The 25640-nt window shown below is 43.5% G+C and overlaps 1 protein-coding gene across 6 annotated transcripts in view; it reads left to right on the plus strand.

Annotated features, from left to right (window-relative positions):
• Positions 1-585: 585 nt before the first annotated feature.
• AMPH (amphiphysin) overlaps positions 586-25640 on the plus strand; it is a 199642-nt gene continuing 174587 nt past the window's right edge. For 2 of the 6 annotated variants that reach the window (XM_090050097.1, XM_090050099.1), the window contains exon 1: positions 587-824. In XM_090050097.1, coding sequence (XP_089906223.1) covers positions 756-824 — 69 coding nt within the window. In that variant the 5' untranslated portion in view covers positions 587-755. Of the gene's footprint in view, positions 825-25640 lie in introns of all 6 variants that reach the window. The other 4 variants (XM_090050096.1, XM_090050101.1, XM_090050102.1 and 1 more) reach the window with 4 other exon arrangements.

A 25640-nucleotide genomic window follows, 5' to 3' on the forward strand; every position in this document is an offset into this window, starting at 1 on the left:
GACATCCCCCGATGTGATCCTGTTGGTGCCCCTCCTGGTTCTAGCAGGGCGCCAAGGCACCTCAGGGTGCTGTGTCACCCGGGGGAAGACTGACAGCAATGAAAGAAGCTTGCGTCTTACAGAATAACCAGCTCCTGCTGCTGCCCCTCTTGCCGTCTGTCCACCCCTCCACCACTGGAGGTGTTCATGGAGAGGCTGGACAACCACTGCTTGGGGGTGATGGAGGCATAGCTGTGTCTACCTTCTGCCATGGGCATTTCCCAGGCTGGTGGGCTTTGCTGGTTGCTCCCCTCTCCCCTTTCTGCCAGCTGTGCCGGGGGGGGTTTAGGCGCTGGGTGTTGGCTAGAGCCAAGGCGGGCACTTTGACAAAGCCCTAGCGAGCAGGTCCAGCTCCTGGGCAGGCCACCCCTCCATTTGACCCGAGCACTGAATTTGACCTCGTGGACAGATGGATAGGGCTGTGGGGTTGCTGCCTTCCCCCGTAGCCTCTCCCTGAGAGTATCTCGACACGGTTTTACGGGGACAGCTGGGGGGGCCGGCTTGGAGGGGGAGGACCCTGGCCGAGGCGGCTGCGGCCCCGCTCCCGCGGCACACGCCGGCTCTCCCGCTGTATCTTTAAGATCCCCCGCCTGCTCCTCGCGCCGCCTCCCGCGCTGCGCTGCGCCGCGCTGCGCCCGCCGCTCCTCTGCCGCCGCGTCCGCAGCAGGCTCGGGCTCGGGCTCGGGCTCGGGCTCGGGCTCCGCGGAGCAGCAGCCATGGCGGACATGAAGTCGGGCATCTTCGCCAAGAACGTGCAGAAGCGGCTCAACCGGGCGCAGGAGAAGGTGCGGGCCTGGGCGGGGACGGCGCCGGGGGGCTGCGGCCGGGGCAGGTGCAGGGGCGGGGCGGGCTCCCTGGCCCGCGCCTCGGAGCGCCGGCCGTGCCCGCTGCCCCGCGGCTTCCCCGCAATCGGGGGGGGGGGGGGGCGCTTTGTTCTCCCCGGGCGTGGGCATCGCCACCGCCTGGCGGAGCGGCCCGGCCTCGGCTGCAGGGGCACTGCCGCTGCCTGAGGGGAGATGTGGTACTACGTGATGCGTGCTGGGATGTGGTATGGTATATGATGGCATATGTGTCATGTATTAACATGCAATATATGCTGTGATATGTTATCATAACTCACATATGGCATGATACCATATATCTTATCTCTTAAATGACATGATATCTTATTGTATGTTACATGATATCACATGATCCAGCATATATGACATATGATATGATATCATATCTTATAGCATATATGACATGATATAGCACAACATGATATATCTTATAGCATATATGATATGCTATATGATATGATATCCTGTGATATAGCATATATGATACACGGTATCTTAGCACGTGGCATGATATATCTTATAGCATATATGATATGCTATATGATATCATATATGACATGATATCCTATGATCTTTTATAGCATATATGATATCTTATGGTATCTTCTAGCATATGACATGATATATGATACCTTATGGTATATGACATGGTATGTCATATATGCTGTAAGATATCATAGGATATCCTATGTCATATATGATAGTATAATATATCATATAATATATGATACCACATGATATGATATCATCTATTGTACATGATATTGTCTAAGATATATGATATCGTACAATATATGGTACCATGATGTGACATGATAGATGGATGTGATGTGACATGGTGTCTATCAATATGATACAATGTACAATGTATATGTTATATGATACAGCATATATTATATGACGTATATGAAATGGCATATGCTTTTATTGGATATATGATATTATATGATATCTGATGTGATATGATCTGTTGTATGGTGTTAAGATATATGGTGTATGATGTTATATATGATGGTATGCTATTATATGACATGACATGAAATGATATGCTATAGGATATGATATTTTGCCACGTTATATAATAGCATATCATATCGTATGATATAGGACATTATATGTTATTGTAAGATATAACATACCGTATCACATGCTAGCTGACATGACATGATGTGGTATGTGATATATGATGCATAATATGAGATACGGTAGGATGTGTAGTATTGTATGACACATGCTATGGTATGATGTGACGTATGATATATGTGATATGATACAATAGCATATAGTAATATATTATGGTATAGTATATTATGTTAGTGGCCCATTTATTTCTTACCCTGCGTGAAACACTCTCTCTGCCTTAAGCAGGATGAATCACCTTCTAAGTTGTGGGGGGGAGGGAACTTGTGGCCCCAGTGTGGCTGGCTTGTATTTTATGCCCCCCTTCTCTTTGTCCCTCCACCCTTTGGGCTGTCCTGGAGTCTCTTCTCTTGAGGAAAGTATTGGCAAATCTTGCTCTGGCACCTCTGCAGGTGTAAATTAACCCAGCTCCATCAGAAGTGACAGGTCTGCACTGTTTTAGACCAGTCAGTCCATATTTCCCACCTTTCCCCCTGCTTTTATTCCATAAGAAGAGAGGCAGACTATCAAGAGAATTTAGGCCAAATGGTAGCATGCAGCAGCCTATTAGAAGGAATACATCTGTCGCTCTGATCCGTGCACAGAAATAAAGGTTTGGCTGTGCCTCGTCCCCACCTCCACACATGCATGCTTTCAGCACACTAAGAGGATTGTATTTCCTTTAATATCCACCCCAGCCAGTCTTGAACTGGAGTGATCCTCTTCTCTGTGTTCACTTGACAGCTGAGCAGTCCAGCAACAGAGGTGATTCTAGCTGCTTTCTCAGTCGCCTGTCTCAGTTACCATCGAGGCTACTTCATGTACTGCTTAAGGGATTGGTGCCAGCTTTGCAAATGGGATTGCTTTTTCAGTTCTTAAAAAGGTTACTCCTGACAGGAAATTCATGTGGTCAGTCACATTTTAGTTGTTATTAAAAAAGCTTAGAGCCCAGTGCTGCAATAGTCCATATTCAGATTAACTTGCTAGTGAAGTCAGTAGGGAATTGGCAAGAGTCAGCACTGCAGGATCAGGACCCTGTTGGTTTTTGATGATTTTCATGAACCTTTATTAAATGAAGCCAGTAGTTGTAAATCTGTCATATAACTTTTTTTTACTGGCTTTAACATTCTCACAGCTATGGAAGCATAAAGACAACCTTCAATTAGGTCAGGAAAAAAATATTTGCATGTGGACACTTATGTGAGGAAAACACTTACAGGCATTGTAAACTCTGAAAGTTTTACCAGCATCAGTTCTTAGTTGCTACATTGCATGCGAGTAGCAAAGTCGTGGGTGAGTTATGCAAATCTTCCCAGCTGAATACCACACAAAATCTGCACCATTGTGTATTTTGTATTGCAACACATTTTACATAACGGCACTCTAGAGAGGTATGAAAAATAGTTCCAGTAATATTTTTTTTTTATTTTGCCGCCTATAATTCTCAGCTATCTTGGTGCCATATATTTTACCCTGCATAGCTCTGAAGAGAGGAAAAAATATGCCAATATTTTGAAACTCCCATAAATAATGTAATTCTTTTAGGATTTAATATCTGAAGCTGTCACAAGCTAATGGCACATATTGTATTTCTTCTTACAGATGACCACAAAATGCTCATTTCTAATGTAGGGTCACAAAACTATTGGACTTTTAAACCAGGTATTAGTCAATGGCTAAACATTGCCATCTTACAATTCAGACCACTACTATTTAAAGATAGGAAAACTAGGTTTTCAAGTTCTTCATAAGTGCTGGAGATATGGATAGCAATCAGAATGTAGCCAAAAGGATCAAAGGTGTAGGAAAAATATACAATTCATCATGTCACTCATATCTCTGCTGTTTATCAAATGGGTATCAATATCACCCAATCCAGGAAAGCAGTGAAGCATGTACTGCAGATGAACTATTTTTCTCGATGCTATGTCTATACTGCAGTCATTGAGGTATGATTACAGCATGCGTAGACATTCATGAGCTCAGGTAATAATAACAGTCAAGATGTATTGGCGCAGGTTTCATCATGGACCATGCAGGCCAGCTGAGGGCCCTGAGTACTTACAGGCTCATGTGAAGTCCTTCAGGTACCTGGAGCAGGGGTTGTCATCTGGGGGTACACATACCCCTGGGGGTACTTTGGAAGGCCCCAAGAGGTATGCGACAGCAGCGAGGAGAAGCTGCCGGCACTTCTGGTTTTGCTCATCAGCCGGCTGCAGGGGGGACTGCCTGCTTCTCGACCGGCCACCGGGGCACACCGACCAAAAAAGGTTGAAAGCCCCGACCTAGAGCAAAGTTAACTTGTGCTGTGTATACACATGCATGCAATCTCACACAGACTCAATTTGCATGTATATATGTGTGTGCATGTACTATTAATGTAGTGTAATAGAAATGTATAATATTAATGACACTACTATAAGTTTTATTTACTGGGGAATACATTTTCTCTGTGGATCTAGTGATAATGTAAATCATAGCTACAGAAGGTCATAGTTTTTACTATGTGGTGTTATGTTTTCACTTTTAAAATCCATAGTATGGATCCATACTATAGCCAGTCTTCTTTTTGACCCCATAAAATTCTTTACCTGCCCTTTGCCAGTAATACCCACTTACTATTTTATATCTCCATATTCATTCATGCCTTTGCACTCTCTCGCTGTCTCTTTTTTTTTTTTTTGCCTTTGTGATACAGGGTTGTCTTCCATAATAACTACCAATTAGCTTTGGATTACCTTAATGGTCATATGAGACAAAACCCCTTAACTAATTTTTGTCAAAATAATGAAAATTTGCCTAAAAATGAGGATCAGAAATTTGATTCTGAAATATGGATTTATTTAATATTGTATAAATACATATATGTATTATATATGGACGTGTATCTATTTAAATATATACATTAACATTTGAAAATAATTTAAATGGGAGTGACATAAACTAACAAAGTTTGAAATGCCTAAAAGTCTGATCTCTGACTTCACAAATAGAATTTGACTGTCTGTGATGTACATATTATAGAAGTAACCACACTGACTTCAGAGTACTATCTGTATAAAAAAATTACAGGTGGGGATGAGTTCTATTATTCAGTTTATCCTTAAATTTTAATAGTCTAGCAGAATTATAAATATTTTTATGCTTTTTTAAGTTACTACAGTATCTGTGTCAAGAACTTTATTATCTTGAGGGATCAGTGTCAGAGGTCAGATCCCAGTTCCTATAGCCTGTTTATGGAAAATTACCTTTTTAATGACAAATGTCATGATCTTCAACTCGTTATACTCTTGGAAAAATATTAAATCTAGTAATTCATTTAGTGCACACACACACACAATACATTTTTGGACCGATGCACAGTGTTTGACAGAAATTATACTTTGGGATGAACTCATTTCTTTGTTACCTTAGTATATTGGCTATTTAAATACTAGGAAAATCAAGCATTAAGTTGAACCTATAGCATTCATGAATATGTTCATACTATATGATGCGATTATCTTGATTTTTAAAAATTCAGATGTAGATGTGAGCGAGTCGATATTATTGAATTTACTGTGATCTTTTTAAAGTGCCTTTTTCCTGGGGGGTTTCCATAGTGTTTTACAAATTGTAACATTTCACCTCTCTAGGGTATAATGTGGCATTTGTTTGACACTGCAGTGACATTACAAAACTGTTTAAGACTCCAAAAGAGAGAGAAAATCTCTTTAAGTTAGAACTGTATGAAATATACAGTTACTTAAACTGGAATTTGAACAGACTAATACTGAAAAAGTGCATTGTAATTTTAAACAATCTCAAATAATTGGATACTCAGTTTTAAATCCCAGACCAAACATGGGACGTCAGTATCCCACTGGCCTTGACTTTGCCATGAGCTACGTCAGGTGTGGCCAACACGTGGCATTTGTGCCACAAGTGGTATGGGCAGCCTCTGTATGCCGTATGTGGCAGACTGGGACAGGCAGCACAGCCGCACATAGGACAGGAAGCAGAAAGCAACACAGGATCAGGCAGGGAAGGGGATTAGAGTGGCACCTGGGGATGGCCCAGGGCTACTTTATGAAACATCTACCTCAAAGGTTGGCACCCAACTATCTAGGTAATGGTTTGAGATTGAGAGAAGTGGGTAGCCTATAGACTTATGATGCTTTATATAATATTTTCCCTGAAGACCTTCCATCCCAAACCCACCAGAGACTGCTTATTAGTGCCAGCTGATAGGAGCACCACCCAAACTGTTAAATTTGCAGGCTCAGGGTAAAATTTTCAAGAGTAAATGAGTAACTGAGAACCTGAAATCTCATTTTTAAAAGTGTAAGGCACTTAGTCTAAACATATGTCCACACATTCATTTGGATGGGCTGGAATAGTAACGAAGACATTTAGTATGAACGTATTTCCTTGTTACATAAGTATATTAGCTATTTGAATATTGATTATAGCTCTTTTAAAAGTGCCTTTTTCCTTAAGGGTTTCCATAGTGTTTTACAAATTTCACCTCTCTAGGGTATAATGTGGCAGCTGTTAGACACTGCAGTGACGTAGATCAGCAGCTTGAATTCAAACCAAGCTTGACAGTGGATTTGCTCGCCCAGGTTAAAACTTTAGTTCCAGTGTGGTATTCATGAGTGTGCTCACGCTGCATGGCCCATGATGTTTGAGATTAGATGTGTAGTAAGTTGATTTTTAAATATAATAACCCTTGGCATGTTATCTGTTCTGGTTTGCACAGAAATTAAAACAGCTAAAGTTGTTTTAAAATGTTAGATAAGTTGATTATGTAATTAAAGATGGATTTCTTCAGGTGATTATCTTTTATTGGCTCAACTGTATAGTTGGGATGGAGGGACCTGATGAAGAATGTCTTACATTTTAAAGCTTGTCTAAATATATCCAAAGTATACAATGGTTCCAATAAAAGATATTACCTTAAGAAATCCTTGCTTCTTGCATAATTCCTGGACCATCACTCTGATGCTATCATTATAAAATGGCATGATAACCTTATTTATATTGCAGCAAATTGGTGAAGAGCATGTGCACAGAAATCAGGGTAGCTTTGATTTAATCAAATCAATTTAAATCATGTTTTAAATCACTGACCAGGAAGCCTCAATTTAATCATTGTTTTCTACAAAAAAATGCATACTTGTTGTTTGATATCCTTTATTCATTTAGCTTCTTGAAACTTTGCACGTTTAGAGAAAGGCAAGGGCTTGACTCTGTGTATACAAACTTGCAGAAAGACAATAGGGCTGTTGGGAGGGTATCCAGTCTTATCTTTCATCTCCATATACTACTGTTAACAAGGATGTTATCTCTGGAGACAACAAACTCTCCCTATGCCTGAAGAAGGGCAGTTGTGCCTGAAAGATTGCAAAGAACAATTTTTCCAGCTATTTACTTAGTCTAATAAAAGATCTCGCATCTACCCAAAGAACCTTGTCTGCCTGCAATCTCTGGAGACACAAATCCACAGTTTGAGAACTGAAACTAAGCGTCACAGAGATGCTTAATGGGATCGTCTAGCTTGAGCACTGAGTCCCGTTGGGTAGAGTGTTTTCTTTAATCCTCACTAATCTATGGACAAGTCTCTGGGAAAAGATTGGACCCCTAATGTAGTCCATGGCCTGTTGTGACATATTTATAACATTTCCAAAAAAGTTACATGAATATATTGTTTCAAATAGTATATAATTAGAAGTTATAATCTCTATTCCATGATGATATCTTTGAGCTTTAGCATATCTTAAAACAATCTTCATATGTTTATTTAAAAAAAACTTAACAAAATATGATTAAATACAAAAATCTGATTTAAATAAAAAATTGATTTTTAATTTTTTTTTATTGTTGATTTTAATCCACCCTGACAGGAATATAGTTCTGCATAATATACACCTGCAGTTTAAATACATTGTACTGAGGCTGACCTGCAGTTCTCATGGTATACAGTGTATAGTGTATACCACTTATGCTCGTATCTGGTAAGAGCATAAATCATTCAATTGCCAAACACAATGGCAGTCCCAGTTTGTTACGTGCTGCTTAGTTTGTAACAAACTCTAGTTATCTGCATATTGGTTAAGTGCATAAATGACTGAAGTGTATAGGAGCTCTCAGCCTCAAGGTCTGTTTTGTAAGATAATTGTACTCTGTTGAATGGATGATTGGTGAGGCAGCACCATCACGCTTCTTGCAATAGTTTTTCCCCTCTCCACTTTCGCCCAATAACTTTGGTGTCTTCAGGCTTCTGAAGCAGAGATGTTTATGCCAGTGAGGAGTTGGGCCAGAATGAAGGTCAGTTCCACTGTACCTCTGTTCACTCCATCCCTGATGCACCATTCCTTCCACTTACATTTGGGGTGGGAGAGGCAACAGAGGTAGTGGTGGCTTCACTGTCTCTGCAAGCTTTACATAAGTAGATTTTCCTCAGTGTAGGGGGGAATACTAGGCTTATTTAAGTTCACTTTTTGCTGCTGCAAATGAACTTAGTGTTGAACATCTCAAGTGCAGCATCTCTTTTTCCCTTGTTACACTGCTGCATCAGTGTTGCGCTATGCTAAGCCATTTCTGTTTTTGGATCCAAGATAATTTAATCCTGGTACAATGAATGCCTTCTTGGTCAATAGTTTCCAGAATCAGAAATCAAAGCCCAACTAGGGAGGCAGTAATGTGAAATTGTCTTATGTCACACAAGGCTGTTTTGCCAGTTGGATTGTGTTTGACAATTCCAGGATGTAAGAGAAAGGATAGGCATATGCAAGATGTTTTTGGTATATTCTTAAGGTATCTGTAGAACCATAGGAAAATATTTTGGTCCAGAGTACTGCAGTTCTTGGCTGCCACTCTATTCTTTCTGCTTTTTCAGTAATTACCCTTTGGTATTTGCAATAACGCAGCCCCTAAAAACCTAATCTAAGGATGGGGGCAATTGTACCTAGACTCTTTGCAAACATGTAATGAGTTCTGATTTAAGGATCTTATGTTTTAAGTAGACAGAGGTGGCATGGGAAGCAGAAAGAGGCAAAGTGACTTGCCAGAGATCACAGAGCAGGTCATTGGCAGGGCCAGGATTAGAATTCAGGTCACCTGACTCCTCTCCTTTAACAGTCCATTTTCCTGTCCATTTTAACCCAGGCCTCACAGCTGGAGCAGCAGCCTGCTGCTCTCAGCTAGAATAACAACACCTGGCTGAGCTGCTGCTTGGAACATCTTGGAGGTAAGGGAAGGAGCTATGGGGATGGAGCTCCTGGTCCTGGATATGACGGAAAACTGCACCTTGCTGGGGAAGGGTGGCCTGGTGGGACTGCTCATGGCGGGGCAGTTCCCCAGAAATGGCAGACTAGTTGCCTCCCCAGTGAAACTCAGGTAGGGACACCTTAAAACTGCAACCTCCATATCCTAGTGGGTTGCCATGAGGTAGGGACAGGCATGGGGCCAGGCACAACTAGAGAGAGGCACCTGAACCCATAGGGTGAAAGACCTTGATAGCATGAGGCCAGGCACACCTAGTGAGAGACACTTGAGCCCACAGGGTGAAATACCCTATTGTTAGGGGGGGCAGGCACGCTTAGGAGAGGCACCTGTGCCCTATAGGGTGAAAGACCTCAATGGCTCCAGTGAGGGGACAGAAATGCATGGAGGCCCACACAGAGTAGGGTGCGCGGTCAACCTGAAGTGCTATATGTGAGAGGGGCCAGAGGCTGAGTTCAGCCTTGAGTTAGGCATAAGGTTGTTGGTCACGTAGAGTAGGGTCTGTGAGAGGATGGCCTGAAGTGCTATATCTGCCTGGAAAGTGAGTAGGGAAGTGTAAAGTGCTGTGTGGAGTAAGGCAGGTTGGGAGTGGCCTGGGAAGGGGCAGTATGTGAGAGACCCAGTGAGGGTGCACAGCGTGAAAGAGACCTTGTGAGAGAGGATGGTGTGAAAGGGGCCTGGTGAGGGGCAGAGTATGTGCATGGGGCCCTACAACAGGTAGAGTTTGACCTGGCCACAGACCAGGGCTATCATCCACTTAGGTTGCAGGGTCTTTTTTTCTGTTATGCCAAAAATGCCCCATTTTTTCAGGAACAGTTTGCAACATTTATTTAAATTAAGACTGGTTTATTGCATGCACACACGAGTATGTTTTATATGAAGATATAATCTGTAATTACATCTTTATATGAAGATACCATCTATATTATACATTTTCAATAATAGCAAAGATATCATAATCATTAATTTTTTTAACTAACATTTTTGAAGAAAAAAACATCTGTGAACCCAGTGGCCAATATCTCATTGCTAATAAACATACCAGATTCTACCTGCACTCCCATCTGAATAACTTGACAGAAAACAAAAGGGTTGCACAAGTGTAACTAAGGATAGAAATTGGCCTGTAGTATCGTTATAAGGTAGCTAATTCTTTGGATAATGCATAGTTATGAGTATGGACTCCAGCTGAGTGACTCATGGACATGTTGCCTTTACAACACTGAAGGAGAGAAAATTGTACTCTGGATGTTGTGTAGAGGCTGCTACACTGTTTCTGGTTCAAGAGTCATGCTGTATGGAGCAGCGTAGGATATTGGAGGGGGATGCTTCCAGACATGGTAACTTGTGGGATCTTGAAATGGCCAAAAAGTATATAAAACTTGTATTTGTCTCCAAAGTGGGTGGGAAGCATTTAGAGGGCAGATCAGAAGGATCCCATTTTTCATGCTCATGTTTCAGTGTAGAATCACACTTAGACACTTCAGCTGTAAAGCATGTATAATAGGTCTTGAGTCAGCAAAGTACCTATGGGCATGTCACATAGAAAATGCCATGGTGCAAATAAAGGGAATTTAATTTAATTAAACCAGCATGTTGCTGTATGTGGCTACTTTTACATATTTTAAACTGGCCTTGCAGCAGTTTAGCTTGCCTTGGTAAATCAATTTTAGAGGTGTGCAACATGGTCTTTTAACACTGGTGCAACTGCTGCGCATATCCTGGGCTCATTTAAAGTTTATGTGTTGTTCCACTGAAATGAAATCTACTGTTAGGAACATAGGATTAAAAGGGGCCTTACAAGCTATTGAGTCCAGTCCGCTATGTTTTCAGGCTATCATTAACCAAAGGATCCTCAAAATTGCCATTCCAAACCCTTGTCCCCAAAACGTCTGCAACACAGGGTGCTGACAGAAGTGACACTTGTCATGCAATTGGCTCCTTGAAAGTGCTCTATAGCCATGCTCTGACACAAGTGCATAGTTGCAGAGTGTTTTAAAAGTGCCCAGTCATGTGACAAAATAAACCTCATTACATGAGGGCTCAGATGAAGGCAGTCCAAAGCGAAGCATCTTCATTAACTTCTGTCTGATCAGGCCTGGGCTGATGCAGGCCAGCCCAGCCCCACACCTGATGCCGTCTGCATGATAGGAGAAAGGAGGGGATGGAGCTTCAGGTTGGGGTTTGCCCAGCCTGCAATGAGAGAGGCTGCAGACATGCAGCTCCTTCTGGATTGGCTCCAAAGTGGACCTTATCCTCCACCCCCCTGAGCCAACATCAAATGTTTGTTGGGTCAGGTGTGGGGGGCGGGGGGGGTTGATGCAACTCATGGCACTTTCTGTAAAGCACCATGAGTTACAGCAGGAAGCTGCACATGTGTCAGCACCCACAAAGAACACTCTATACCATGCCACAGGTAAAAGGCATGGAGAGAAGGTGATTGCTTATGTCCTATAACTGCAACAGTGGGAAAAATAGCTAATTACTACCCCTATTAAAGTGTGTGAAAGAACCATACCCCATGCTACAGAAGAAGGCAACCCCATCTCTCCTAAATGCTGATGTTCCATTGAAATTGAAAGTAGTGGATAATTAAAAATAGGCCAATGGGAATGCATGTAAAATAGCAGGGGGAGAGTAATGGTTCTGATTTGGGTGGTAAGAACTGAATTGATTATATCATGTTTAGGTCTTTATGAAATATACTAGCCAACTGCATGTCAAAAATGATGGGTGGGGGGCGGTCTGCATCCGGCTCTGCTCCCCCGCAATGCTGGGACCAGGGCCAGGGCCAGAGCTAGGCTGCCCTCCCTCTGTCTGCTGCCCCGCCCCCCTTCTGCTCTATTGCTGCTTGCAAGGCTGGGGGTGTGTGGCCAGCAGTGCTGGCCTTGCCCTTCCATCCTCTCCATTTTTGGCCTCCAGGGAACAGTGGGGATGGGTCCACCATCCACTCCGTTGCCACCACCTGCAGGGTCAGGGGGCTGGGGCCACCGGTGCTGGCCTTACTGCGGGGGGACAGGGGGCCAGCGCCACTGGCCGATCTACCTGTAGCCTGCTGGGGGAGATGGGGATGGAAGCCTGGGGCTAGTCTTACTACTCCCACCCCTGCCATCACCATGTTGAGGCTGGGGCCACTCCCTCCACCCAGGGGGCTGGCAGGGACAGAGCCTAGCATCTGGCTCTGTGCCCCTGCTCCTGTCATCTGGCCCCACTTCCCCCAATTCAGGCCTCACCCTGTTCCTCCGCCCCCCCCATTGCTTTGGGCCTGACCCCGTTCCCTCCAGCAGTTTGGGCTTGGGGCCACTTCCCCTGTTGCTCCCTTCACCGTGGTGGCCACTACCCCATTCCCCCCTCACGCCGCCTCCTCTACAGAGCGGGGAGCGCTCCCCCTTTCCCCCACTCTGCCATGTGGCTGAGCCTGGCCCCCCCCCCCACTGCTGTTGCGGGGCCCAGACAACCCCCACAATACCCTCCATTTTGAGGCCAGGCTGGGCCTGGTTGCACCCCCCGCCTTCTCCACCGCTGCTGCCACCTACAAGGAGCAAGGGGGATCCCCAAGCACTGCCCAGCAGTTGGTGCTTGAGGATCACTGACTCAATGGTGATATCATTGACTTCAGCAAGGATGTTGGCATTTTTGTGGGGATCTTCCCATGTGATGTGAAAGATTTTCGGGAGCCTGATACATCTCCAGGCTCTTGATACGAGGATGGTAGGTGACCCAAGTTTAACATCTGTAGAAGGCAGTGGGGATGATGACTGTATTGTAGACCTGGATCTTGGTGTGTTTCTGGAGATAGCAATGAATAAAAACATCACAAAGCAATTTCTGAAAGGTGGTACTTGTTCATTGGGTCCGGTGCTGGATCTTGTCATCAATGTTCTCTGAGAGAAGTGGCAGTCAAGGTAGCGGAAGTGCTCGACTACCTCCAAGGTCTTTCCCTCTATGGTAATTTGGGGAGGTGGGGGGCGTAATTGTGGTCCAGAGCAGGTTGATAGAACACTTTAGTTTTCTCAATGTTGAGTGAGAGGCCAAAAGTTTGGTAGGCTTCTCTGAAAAGATCCAGCACAGTATGAAGATTTTTCTCAGTGTGCATAAGGATGGCACAGTCATCAGCATATTGAAGGTCAAGGATGGTTGTTTTGAGAATTTTGGTCTTTGCCTGAAAACATCCCAGACTGAAAAGTCCTCCATTCATTCAGCATTCAGTGTCAATGTGGAGTACTTCCAGGGAAGGGTAAAAATCATGAAGAGAACGGCTGAATAGGAATTAAAGCAGCAGTACATAGAGTGCAACAGCGTAAATCCAAATATTTCAGAAATGAGTTGTGGGCTAAAGTTATGGTCTTTAACTGAGGCAATGTTCACCTGACTGCAATGGGAGTTTGGCTTGAATGATTTAGATCTTGACCTAATGACACTGGTTCTCTGGATTTAGTCTTAGGGTAGATGTTAAACACAAATGCTCTGGGACACAGACTATGTTTGGTTTTTGAGTTTATGAGATTGGAACAAGTTCTTTATCTACCTGGAAGTAACAAAATAAAAGAAACCAGGCTGGGTTTTTTGAGAGCTAATGATATTTTTTGTAAGGCTTCTCCAGTATTTCTTGTTCTAAGCAGCCTTCCAGCATTAGATTTGTTTTAAGTATAATTCTAGTAGTTTTTGTTATAAAATCTCATGTTGGAACAGAAGTCCAAATGGTGACTCACAAGTTGGCTGAGAATTACTGCCAGAGCGATAAAAAATTAGGAAAGGATTTTAGGCAGCTGTTAGCTCACAAACAGGTATTAATTTTTGTGACATAGTCTTTAAAAAAACAAAACTCCTAAGGAGCCACCTTTAAATAGTAGGAAACTTTTGATGAGCTGCAAGTCATTACTGTTTAGCCTATGTGAAAGGAGCTGCTTGTCTGATTCCTACAGCGGGTGAATAAGTAGACAGAACTCTGAAACAACCATCTCAAATACAAGCTTCCTTGGCAAGAGATGCCAAGGATTTAAACAAACATCAATGTGACATTCCCTTCTTTCATCCATTAATGGTGATTCCAAGTTTGAAATGCATTAGCAGAAAATTGTGTAAAAGCTTTTGCTGACATCGGTTCAGCAAAAGCTGTCATTGTAGGGTAGATCAAAACACTGTCTGTCTTGGTTGGTGATGCAGTATAAAACATTCATGGTAGAATTTAAGCAATGACGGTTCATGGCTTTTTTACATAATGATGATTAAGAAAAGAATTTGGATTTTTAGCACAAATTGGACACTATTTAACTGTATGTTTTGAGGGAGACATTGCACTCTTAGGGTTGTTAGAAAAGAACACATTATAAATAGGTTCTATTGCAGGCAACTTCACCCTAATGATTAAATCTAGTGGGGTACATGGCAACCAGACCACTGCATGTTTTCTGAAGAGTGCCACAGAGCACATCCATTTGACACTTTGTACGTGGTATGATATGTGTGAGTAGTCTCACTCTTCTCATGGGACTGTCCTGGATTGTAAGCATTAAGCCTAGAAATATTTGCAACAGCTGATTGGTAGCATTTTTCCATGGGAATCATTTTCTTATTTTCAAAAGGGGATAACTTCCCTTGTCCATTATGTAAATATGAACTCAGTATCTGATCAACTGAAAGACCATCAGCAAATTATATTACTCATTAATGTGGCCCCATGGTTCATTTTTCTTTTTTTTTTTTAAGATCTACTGTATTTGAAACCATTCTTTAAGTGGAAAGTTAATCTCCAGTGCAAACAATTCTTTGTCTCTTCTTTCTTTCCTTGAAGCAAGTGTTTTGAGAGATGCTTCAGGCAAGGTGTTATCACTAAAACTTGACAAAAGGCGTTTCTAGTGGATTGTGATGAATGTGCTTGGTTTGCATTAAAACTGTCATAAATAAAATAAAATAAATCATGAAAAAACATTCAGAAGAAGATAATGTAAAAGCTGAGATCTCTTTCTTGGTCCATAATAAGCGACACCTATGTCCATAGTTAGGCCTTGTTTAGTTACAGAAATAGTACATGAGCTGTTTTATCCTAAACTGAAGCAATCTGATAGTGTTATGAAGCATTTTTTGTTAAAAGGTTTTTTGTTATTTAAGGTTTTGGGCCCTTGATATACAAAGAGCAATTTTTGACAAGAGTTGAGGATAAACAGAACTCACTGATATAATTTAGGGGTGCTGGTGCTCAGTAACAGTAGTAAGCAGATAACTACTTTTAACCTTGTACTTCAGTGTAGGTTTTGCTCACATCCACTTCAACACCTTTCAGAGGAATAGAATGGTTAAAGCATATATGGAGGTAACAGGGCCTGCTTGGGGCCGATTCAACCGTGGCCTACCCACCTGTTCCTGGGTTAACCGCCTGTGTTCCTCGCCCGCCATGCCTTGTTAGCATAATTAATTAATAGATGTTAATTAAGCAGGAGGCTGCGCATTTCCTGCCCCGATGCCAGGGGGCACTATCTGTGGCTCCTTTCCTCCCCTACACCTCCTCTGCCATTATGCCTGCAAAGATGTGACAACTCTTAGGTCCTTGGTATGATGAGACTAATGCCTCTCACATTGACTGATAAATATAATTTCCTTATTGACTAATGAACTGAGCCTTTATTCCATGTTTCTTAGTAATGTATTGTTTAGGTCTATGACTAGGATTGCCATGTGCTATGGTAATATAAATAATACAAAGTAAGGTAAATAATAATAATGATGATAGTCAAGCTGTGTACATTATTTCTGTATGGTCATATTGATGGTTCTCTGTATATGTTAGGAACTTTAAGAAGCAACCAGTAACCTCAAATAAATTGTATCCAAGATGAAGAGTCAAACAGCACATAAATCACATAACAATATAAAAGAGAGAGGGAAGAGACATGTCTGTGATGGTGGTTATGTAACCTGACCCAGCACCCTTTAATGTTAATGGTAAGACTTCCATTAGCAAATACAAAAATATTCCATCAAATTTCCAAGTAAGCATCTTTTTGCCTTCTCTGGAGAATACTGATTTGATAGGACAGCCCTTTCATTATTAAAATGCCCCAACCTTTTTAAAACCAGTCAGTGATTTTAGGGGTGCCAGTTCTCTTCGGGACCTTCACAGTTGTAATTCTTGCAGCCTCTGGAAGATGGTTAATCAGTTCCCTATGACATTTATTTGTTGCAAAATTCTCAGGAAGTTTCATTAGGAACACTAAGGCGAAGTATAAACAGTCCAGAAGCCTGAGGCTGAACTGATTCAGTCTTTGGAGGTCGGTCTGAACCAGGGATGGGGAGTGGCTGGTCCACGGGCCAGATCCGGTCAGCTGGGGACTCCATTTCCCAGCCACCCCTGTCCTCATGGCTTGTGCTAATCTGCATGGAGACCTCAGCCATGCCAGCAGCATGTGCGGCAGAGCAGCGCAGGGAGCTGCTCCAGAGCTGCCAGGAACGTGGGACGGGGGGCAGCTTGATCTAGAGCTGCAATCTGTAACCTGCACGCTTTGGGGAGGGACATATGTGCAGGGGATCATGGTTCTGCCCTGGCTCCAGACAGGCTGTCACTGCGCGAGGAGCCTGGGCAGAGCCACAATCCCCTGCATGCTTGCCCCTGCATGACCCCTGCATATGTGCAGGCTACAGATCGTGGCTACGGAGCAAGCTGCCCCCATCCCATGCTCCCAGGAGCTCAAGAGCAGCCCCTTGCACTGCTCTGCCACATGTGCTGCCAGAGAGGCTGAGGTCTCCATGGTGACCGGCACAAGCCATGTGGGCAGGGGCGCCTGAAAAATGGAGTCCCTGGCCAACCGGCAGCCCGGAGGTTCTCCATCCATGGTCCAAACTGCAGAGGTCAAATTGAAACAGAAATGACCAGACATTTACCTTTGATTCAGGAAATGCAGCCACATGCCTCGGACCAGAAGGCACTAGAGCAGCATTTCTCAACCTGTGGATTGCGACTCAAAAGTGGGTCGTAAGAATGTATGAAAGGGTTGTGAACAAACTTTAAAAATAGATTATACTTTAAAGAAGAAAAATGTAGGAAACTATGGCTTGCCCAGCCTGCAAGGGGCTGCATGTGGCCCTCCCTGCTCCACACGCCCACCCCATGCCCCACACACTGGAGGGCTGTGGCCTGGGGAGAGGGGGAAGCAGGTTGGGAGTGAGGGGCACTGGGTTGGGACTGGCCATTGATGTTTATAAATGGGTCCTGGTATAAAAAAAATTGAGACCCACTGCTCTCTGGCACATAGCTAGCATGGGCTGTGTGGTTGTTTCTTCTTCTTGCTGCCCCCGAGGTCTCTGGGATTTGCAGTTCAAAACCACAGGCAGCCCGCACTGCTCCAGCAAGGGTGCAGAGGAGTGGGGCTAGCCCTGCTCTCTGGAGCAGACAGCACCGCCCAGCCCAGGGCTGCAAAGCATGCTGGAATGCTGGGGGGCTGTGATTTAACTTGAACCAGAATGGGGTTTGGGACAGAAGTTTCACATACTGGTTAAACCCAGATCAGTTAAGTCAATGGGCGACTGGTGCCTCCTGATACTGGGGGGCACCAGTGGCCGATCACTGACTGGGGGGGGGGGCACATGCCCCCCATACTCCTCCTACACATCGCCTATGGTTAAGTCTGATACTACATTTAACCAGGTTTATCTTAAACCAGTTTCAGCCATTTTGAAACTGGTTTATGTGTACCGAACTTCTGTTGTGTTGCAGGTTTAAACCAGTTTCTGATCACTTAAACCATTTATGTATGACTTCTGTCCCTAGCTTAAGGTGTTATCTGATACTTGGCATCCTGGTATTTCCCTCATCATGTCTCCAGTCTTCTTCCAGAACAGTTTAATTTTGGGACACATCCAGTATATGGTAGGATCCTCCCAAATGACCACGTTCTTTCCAACAGTTAGTTGCCTGGTCCTATACCATAAATGCATTTAATTTTGAGTGGAGTGAGTTACCACTGATACAGGATTTTAAAACATTTTTATTTTATTATTGTGTAGAGGGATGTGAGGACTGTTGTTCTAGATGGCTTCCCATTCTTCAGCACTAATTTATGATCCAGTGTCAATAACCCCACTTTGTCATAAACAGTGTTTTTACTTTCATATGGCTGGTTAAAATTGCTTTATATAACAAAGACAATAGACCTGTGTGTTTCATAGGCATCACCAACATTTTCCCAAATTCTGTCAGATTTCTACTGTGGCTTACCTTTCTTTGTGTTGAAAAGTGGCTTAATTGCAGGTATTGGAAAAATGGGATTTTAATGTTACCTGCAGTATGCTGTATCCCTTCAAAAGATCTAAATATATCTTCTTTAAATAACTGTGCAAAATGTATGTTCCCAGATATTAAAGCTTCTTAATAAATTATTAGGATTAAATTCAGTATTCAACATTTTATGGTAGCACAAAGGTGCTGAAAGGCCACCCTAAGAGACTGGCCAGAATATACTCCAGTATCTAAATTCTCCAGCTTTCTATATGGTGCCACTGGGATCTATCAATAGCTGATGCAGCTAGATCTGTTTTTTGTTTTTTAATTTTGCTAGCTTCATAGGAAAGTGCAACTCTTTTACTAATTTTCATAAATGGATTAAATTTGCCTACAATGTTCTTTTATATTTTGTTTTGAAATTAAGATAAAAAGTGTAAATGCTAGGTTAGCAAGCCTATGTGCAATATATACATTTATTTTTAGTAATTTCTGCCACATCTCCATGTAAGATATGGAAAAAAAACATACGCAGTATGCACTTGTTATGCATGTAGGATATGAACAGATGGCTAGATAACTTTTATATAATTTATGATGCTATGAAAATTAAATAACAGTGAATTAAAGCATTTACAATTTGGTAAGCATTGAAAATAATGGGTTTGATATCAGTCAGATTATACTAGTGTAAAACTGAATTAATGCACTGATGTATTATGTTAAGCAGTCATAATGCCTGTGTTGGGGCTGAAAGTAGCTGTAGAGCTGTCTAGAGGAAAATAGTTTATTGGGCCTTTTGGTCACATCTTTTTTGCATATGCCAGAGGATGAAGGAAAAGGTGAGTTGTAGTTCAAATGTCCTTGAACAAAGGTGAAAGCTGATGTGACTGGTGTAAAAACCAAACAAACCATAATTACTGCAGTACTGGAATTAAAAATAAAAGTCAACAATTAAAATCCAATAGCTTTGCCAGCAGAATTTATACGTACTGCAAACTGTCGTTCCATTTACTGCTGTATTATGTATGCCAGAGATATAGTCAAGAACATCATAATTTCAGAACAATGGGCTAGTTTCCAATCTGGGATATGTTGATGGGTATCATTGCTTGCTCTGCTAAAGTCTACAATAGCTAATTTTACCAAGGACACAATAAACTTTATATACTTTCATCTGGGATATGACCAATCCTTTGAAGATTTACTGGACTGGTAGCATTCTTCCTTTTCGTGTTTCCTTTTTGGAAAAGGCAGAGATTTGTTTGTGTGTGGGTAAACCTGGGAACTGTCTCCTCATCTGAACTATCTTTTTTATGGTTCAAAACATTCAAAGCCAGAATGAATAGTATCTTACTCTGTGAAGAGTCAGCTGAAATCCACGGGCCTACCTAGAGCATGAGAAAGAGTCACTAACTTTCCAGCTAGGCGCTTTGTTTTTCTCCCCATATTTATGTTCCACATTGTTATAGTAAAACTTGACTTTGCGCGGTTTCCCCTCCCACTGAATTCCATGGTAGTTTGGTGAGTATTATTTCTTAGGTACATCACTATATTTAAGGTTTTGCTTAGTACAAATTAGTCTGAATGTAAATTGTGTTGTATTTGGTATCATTGACTAGCATTAGTAGTGTGGACTGTCCTTTTAGGAGGTATATGCTGCTCCCATTGAGCTCAAGTGGCAGCACAATGCAGTTTTTCAGTTAAATGTAGTCCAGTGCTCTTGTCCAGTGCTAATACAGGACCTAGTGATTCATTGCTCTTCTGTCGCTCTCACAAGCCTGAATTTAATCCTTAGGCTAAGGACAGAATTTCCATACAAGCTGGTACAAGTGATGGAAAACTGGTTCAAACCTGTTAACACAACAGAAATCAGTGCATATAAACGGCTTTCAAAATGGCTGAAACCAATTTAAGATCAACCTGGATGGATGTAGTATCTGACTTCATTGATTTAGGTTAAATCAGTTTATTGAACTTCTGTCCCAGATCCCCTTCAGATTCAAGTTAACTTCCAGTCCCAGGGCATCCCAAATTGCTTTGCACCTCCCCAAGCCCCCTACCCCCTTGCAGGGTGGGTAAGCTATCCTTGGCCCAAGCTATCTGAGCAGAAAGGCATTGTCTAGTGCCCCCCAGCTTCTGGCCTGGGCCACTGCAGGCATGTGGCTGCATTTCTGGAATCAAAAGTGAATGTCTGTTTACTGGCTTATTGGTTGGATCTATGCAGCTTAGACTAACTTGCAAAGTTTGAATCGATTCAGCCTCAGGCTTTTTGATTGTCTGTACTTAGCCTTAATGGTTCGCTTCCTCTAATACATATTTATATATGTGTGTACATGCACACACACTCACACAAGTATGTTCTGAAAATTCAAGTGCTTTTTAGTTTTCAGTCAGTGCTAGAAGCAAGGGTGCAGATCCTGAGGTATTGTAAATTGATGAAGCTTTGCAAATTTGAGTGGATTGTGCTGGTTTTCACTAGCAGAGGATATGTGCACAGTTAAAAATTTCTTCACTGACCTTTCCTTTTCGGAATGATTTATGCAGACAATGACAATCAGGCAAGCTGCTCATTCTGTTCATCAGCAGACTCGTATTTTGCTGATACCACGAGGTATTCAGCTAGCTGTACCTGTGCCAGCAGACTGAAGTAAACCTGCCTACCCATCAGATCCCATTGCAGGGAAATGCCCGACACTGACTTTGTGCTAAAATTTCACAAGGACCGTGTGCAGACTGACTCACCTCAGCCTATTTCCCCTTCCCCCCCCTACAAACAAACACCCACGCATAAGTACAGAGGGCTTAATAGATCAGTCTGGGACCGTCTGTCACTGTTTTTAATCTTGGTAATTTTTCTTTGCCTGTTTGTACCAATCAGTTGTATGGTGGTTGGAAAATGCATGTAGTTTGATTGCTCCCTTTTCATTTAGGACACACTTATGCAGTATTTGTTTGTTGCATTTTAGTCATAGACAGAAATTATATGGGCCAAATCCTAAGAACTCGTAACCACTTAAAAATCCTTTCTTTCCTATTTTTACAAAATACAATTAATTTTTTTTTTCCATAAAAAAGAACTGTCACAAGAAATACAAGAGGTAAATATTATTTTAAAGCGGCTTTCTTTTTGGCTCTTTATTAAAAAAAAATGTGGGGGTAAGATCTTCAGCTGCTATTATTCAGCATATGTTCATTGACTTAAGTAGAATTATGGTACTTCATACCAGATGAGGTGAGTTCCAAAACTTAAAAAATGAAAGTTTTTAGATATTTTGATGAGATTGATAAGCACTAAAACCATTGTCCTCTTGTACTTTCACTGTAATAAATATAAGTGGAATTCACAAACTGGCCTATTATGTTACTTAGGTTACACAGGGCACATCTACATGAGATGCTTAATGCACAGAAGACTAATACTACTGCTCATTAGCATGGCAGGCAAAGTCTGCGCTAATGTGCAGTAGATTTTGTCTAATGTGCAGTAGCATCACAAAAAAACTGTTCATCTGTGCTAATGTGCAGTAGCGCCGATTACAGCACATTAAAGTTACCTTAACATGCCATAATTATGTCACAATGAATTTGTAGATGCACCCACAGGATACATCCACACATGCAAGCACGTGTGCTTGTAGCAGCTCAGATAGAAGGGGTGCAAATTTGAACTGGGGCTTTTTGCTTCAGCGCACGTACCTGGACATGCACTTTGGTGTGGGGCAAATTGTGCCGCTTGGGGTAACCCTGCCTGGCTTCTCTTGGATCTGCAGCCAAGGGGAGCTAGAGCCTGGGGCCAGCACCTATGCTGTCCCCAGCAGTATAACAAGCTGCCCTGTCAAGTAGCTCAGGGCTACTCGCTCTCAGGAGCTTCTGGGGCCCAGCCAATTGGTACCTTGTGCCAGCTGGACTGCTGAAGCAGCCCTGAGAGTTCCCTGCACCCTTTACCCACTGCAGCAGTCTGGCAGTGAGGGCTGCTGCCTGGCTGTGACCTGCTGTGCACCTGCCAGATCCAGATGGGGACTGCACAGCAAGTAGAGGCATCTGCCCCTCTGGGCCAGCTACCAGTGGACTGTGGCTGCAGGGCTGGCCTTTGTGCAGCACTACTGCCATGTGTGCCCCTGTCTGGCCATCTGGGTAGCTATCTCCCGGAAGATGTTCCCAGTGTAGTGGCCTGCTTTGAACTGTCAAAGCATGTCCTCCTGGCCTTAATTGGCCAGAGGTCTGCTACCTCCAGCTGGGTACAAGGTGCCAGCTCTAAGTAGGCTCTTCTGTCTGGGTCCTGCCACTTGCATCCCTGATAAAAAAAAAAATCCTAAAGTCACTCTGTCAAATACCCCAAAATCCATGCTCCTCCATGATTAAAACAAAAGATCACTATATATATAGAGACAGTGAGAGACAGAGACAGCGATCAGTTGGGCAATGTTTTATTGATATATCTACAGTGTTAAAACAATTTGGAAGCCTACCAGTGTCTCTATCATCATGATAAAATTAATTCTAAATACCTATGTGTTTTGCTGTTTGCCTTTGGTTTTCTTACCATACAGCAATTAGAGCTCCCTATGACCCCTTTACTACCCAGCAGGGAACAGCTACCCCTGCAGCAGCAGCTCCTGTCAGCAGGTCTCATCCTGTCTGGCAGCTGGGCACTCAGGGTGTGTGCTGGGGGGAGTGGGAAGTGGGGTGGGAGGATGTGGGTGGCCGTGGAGGGATATGGGGGGCCGTGGGGTGTGTAGGTAGGTGTGGGTGGATTGTGGGGGACTGTGTGGGGGACTGCTCAGGAGGGGTGTGTCCCCTATTCCCTGCAGGGCGCAGCTCCCCTGCACAGCTCATGGACTACCCCCCTGACAAGGCTACAGCCCCCCACAGGGGTTACAGCCTGCCCAACAGGGGCCACATGGCCCCCACAGGGGCTACTACCGCCCTGTAGGGCCCACATGCCTCACCCCCCATTTGCTCCCCCAGCCCCCTGGATTGCTGCCTTGCCTGGCCCCATACCCTGGCAGCTTCTGCAGCCCTCCTGATGGATGCCTCATGTAGCCCTACCCCCTGCTTGCACCCCCTGCCCCCCAATGGCTGTCCCACCCGGCCCCACACCCTACTCGCTCCCCCAGCCCCCAATGGCTGTCCTGCCCAGCCCCAGCCTCCTGGCACTTAAAAAACCCTCAAAAATGCTTTCCACTTACCAGCAGTAGCAGCCGCCGTTGGGGGTCACTGGGGACTTGTGGCAGAGCCCCCCCACATGGCATGGGGCAGCGGGACTGGCCCTGGCCACCTGGTACCCACACTGCCACTGCCCCATCATGTGGGTGCAGCCGGGGTCGACAGAGTGCTGTGTGGCTCCATGCACTGTTAGGCAGCTGGGGCTGCTGCAGCTGTCACCTGGGCTCTCTGCTGTGCAGGAGGGCTCTGACATGTGGCCCCAGTGACCCTCACAGCAACTGCTACTGCCTGTGAGTGTGGGGCATTTTTTTTTTTTAAATCGCCGAGATGCTGGGCCTGGGTGGGGCAGGCAGGGGATGAGGCTGGACAGGGCAATGACTGGGGGTGCTGGGGGGCCAGGTGGGGCAGCGATCTGGGGACTAGGGGAGTGGGTGGGGCCAGCAGGGGTCCCCCCATGTTTCCCTCCTCCATCCCCCTCATCCCCTACTTAGCAGTATGGAGCCCAGGTCCATCTCCTTGATTGTGCCCTGCCCCACTTTTTTCCCCCATGGATTATTTTGACCCGTGGATATCCAGGGGTCTAATTTTGCCCCAGCATTGTAAATCTGCAGCACAGAGAACTTCTTTTTGTTCCCACACGTGCCTCTTGCAGCGTCTCGGAGGGCTTTGAGATGCTGCAAGAAGCACGTGTGCTCTCACATGGATGTGCCCATAGTGTTTGCATTCTGCTGTGTAAAAATAGATGTCTTCCCAAAGTGTGGCAGGTTTATGAAACATGTATCTTGAAGAGGAGGAAAAATAGAACTGTACAAAAATGTGATGAATGTCACTGTACCACTGTACAATACTGTACAAAAGTCTGTCCACCTATGTGGACACATTAGCTATTCTGTGAGTCCAACTGTACCTTTAGTTTGCTTACAGATTCTACTGGAGTCAACTGGGGAGACTGAGTGTAACTGAGGGCTGCACTTTATTTTTAATAGTGTGTATAGGTTAATGTAGCCCACAAACAGCTGTGGCTCGTTCAGGGCCAGTTTAGACATCCGTGCTTTTATAATACTATTTGACTTCATGAGTACTCCTACCGTATTTTGGAGAATATTCCTGGAATAAAGTAGTTCTAGCAGGGGAGTATAGCCCCAAATTTGCACAGTATGTATAGAGGCCAAGGTCTCGCTGACCTCTTTCTCCTATGCAAGGGCTATATTATCACACAACTGCATACTATTAAGAATTTCTTCATTGGTTTTGGTGCCAATAAGCTGGTTCACCGTTTAAATCACCGAGAGTTTAATTCTACCAACATACATAAATAATTACTGTTGTTCATTTGAAACACAGGTGTAATAGTTATGCAGCATTTTTGAGAACTTTACATGGTGGAAGTTCTGTATCACTAATCCTCACAACAATTCTGTGGAGTACAGTAATGATGAATGATATGCCCACATATGTCAGGGTTGGATGGGAGATGTTTTTTGTAGTAAATCAGTTTTGTTCAACAAAGTTCCTGTAGACAGTATAACTCATATTTGAATTTCTCTTTGTCCTACTACATTATCCTCTGCAAGCAAGAATTCATTCATGCTTTTGTATGAATGTTTGTATTCTTTCATTTTCACACATGGTTCTTTTGGGAGAAATAAGATTGCATACATTTTTCCCCTCCTATCCTTTCATTTTTGGTCTAAATTTGTGATTTTTTTTTCTGGGGTAGTAAAAAGGTTCTTTGCTCACATCTTGATATGAAAACATCCTCACAGGGCTCTGTTCAAGAGTGCCCATGTCCCCTGTGCAGACCCTTGTCCAGAGGCAGAGCCCATTTGGTCTTTATCTTGGCCACTAAGACTACCTGAAATTGTGCCTGCTACTGTCTATTGCCAGGATTGTTTTGTGATATAGAATCATGGAGTTGGATGTCATCTTATTTGTAACCACCTGCTCAAGGCAGGATGGTCAGTGACTAAGCCATCCCAATCTAGTGTCTG

The sequence above is a fragment of the Crocodylus siamensis genome, chromosome 5, assembly GCF_052110815.1.
Source record: "Crocodylus siamensis isolate JL-2025a chromosome 5, ASM5211081v1, whole genome shotgun sequence".
Taxonomy (NCBI): Eukaryota; Metazoa; Chordata; order Crocodylia; family Crocodylidae; genus Crocodylus; species Crocodylus siamensis.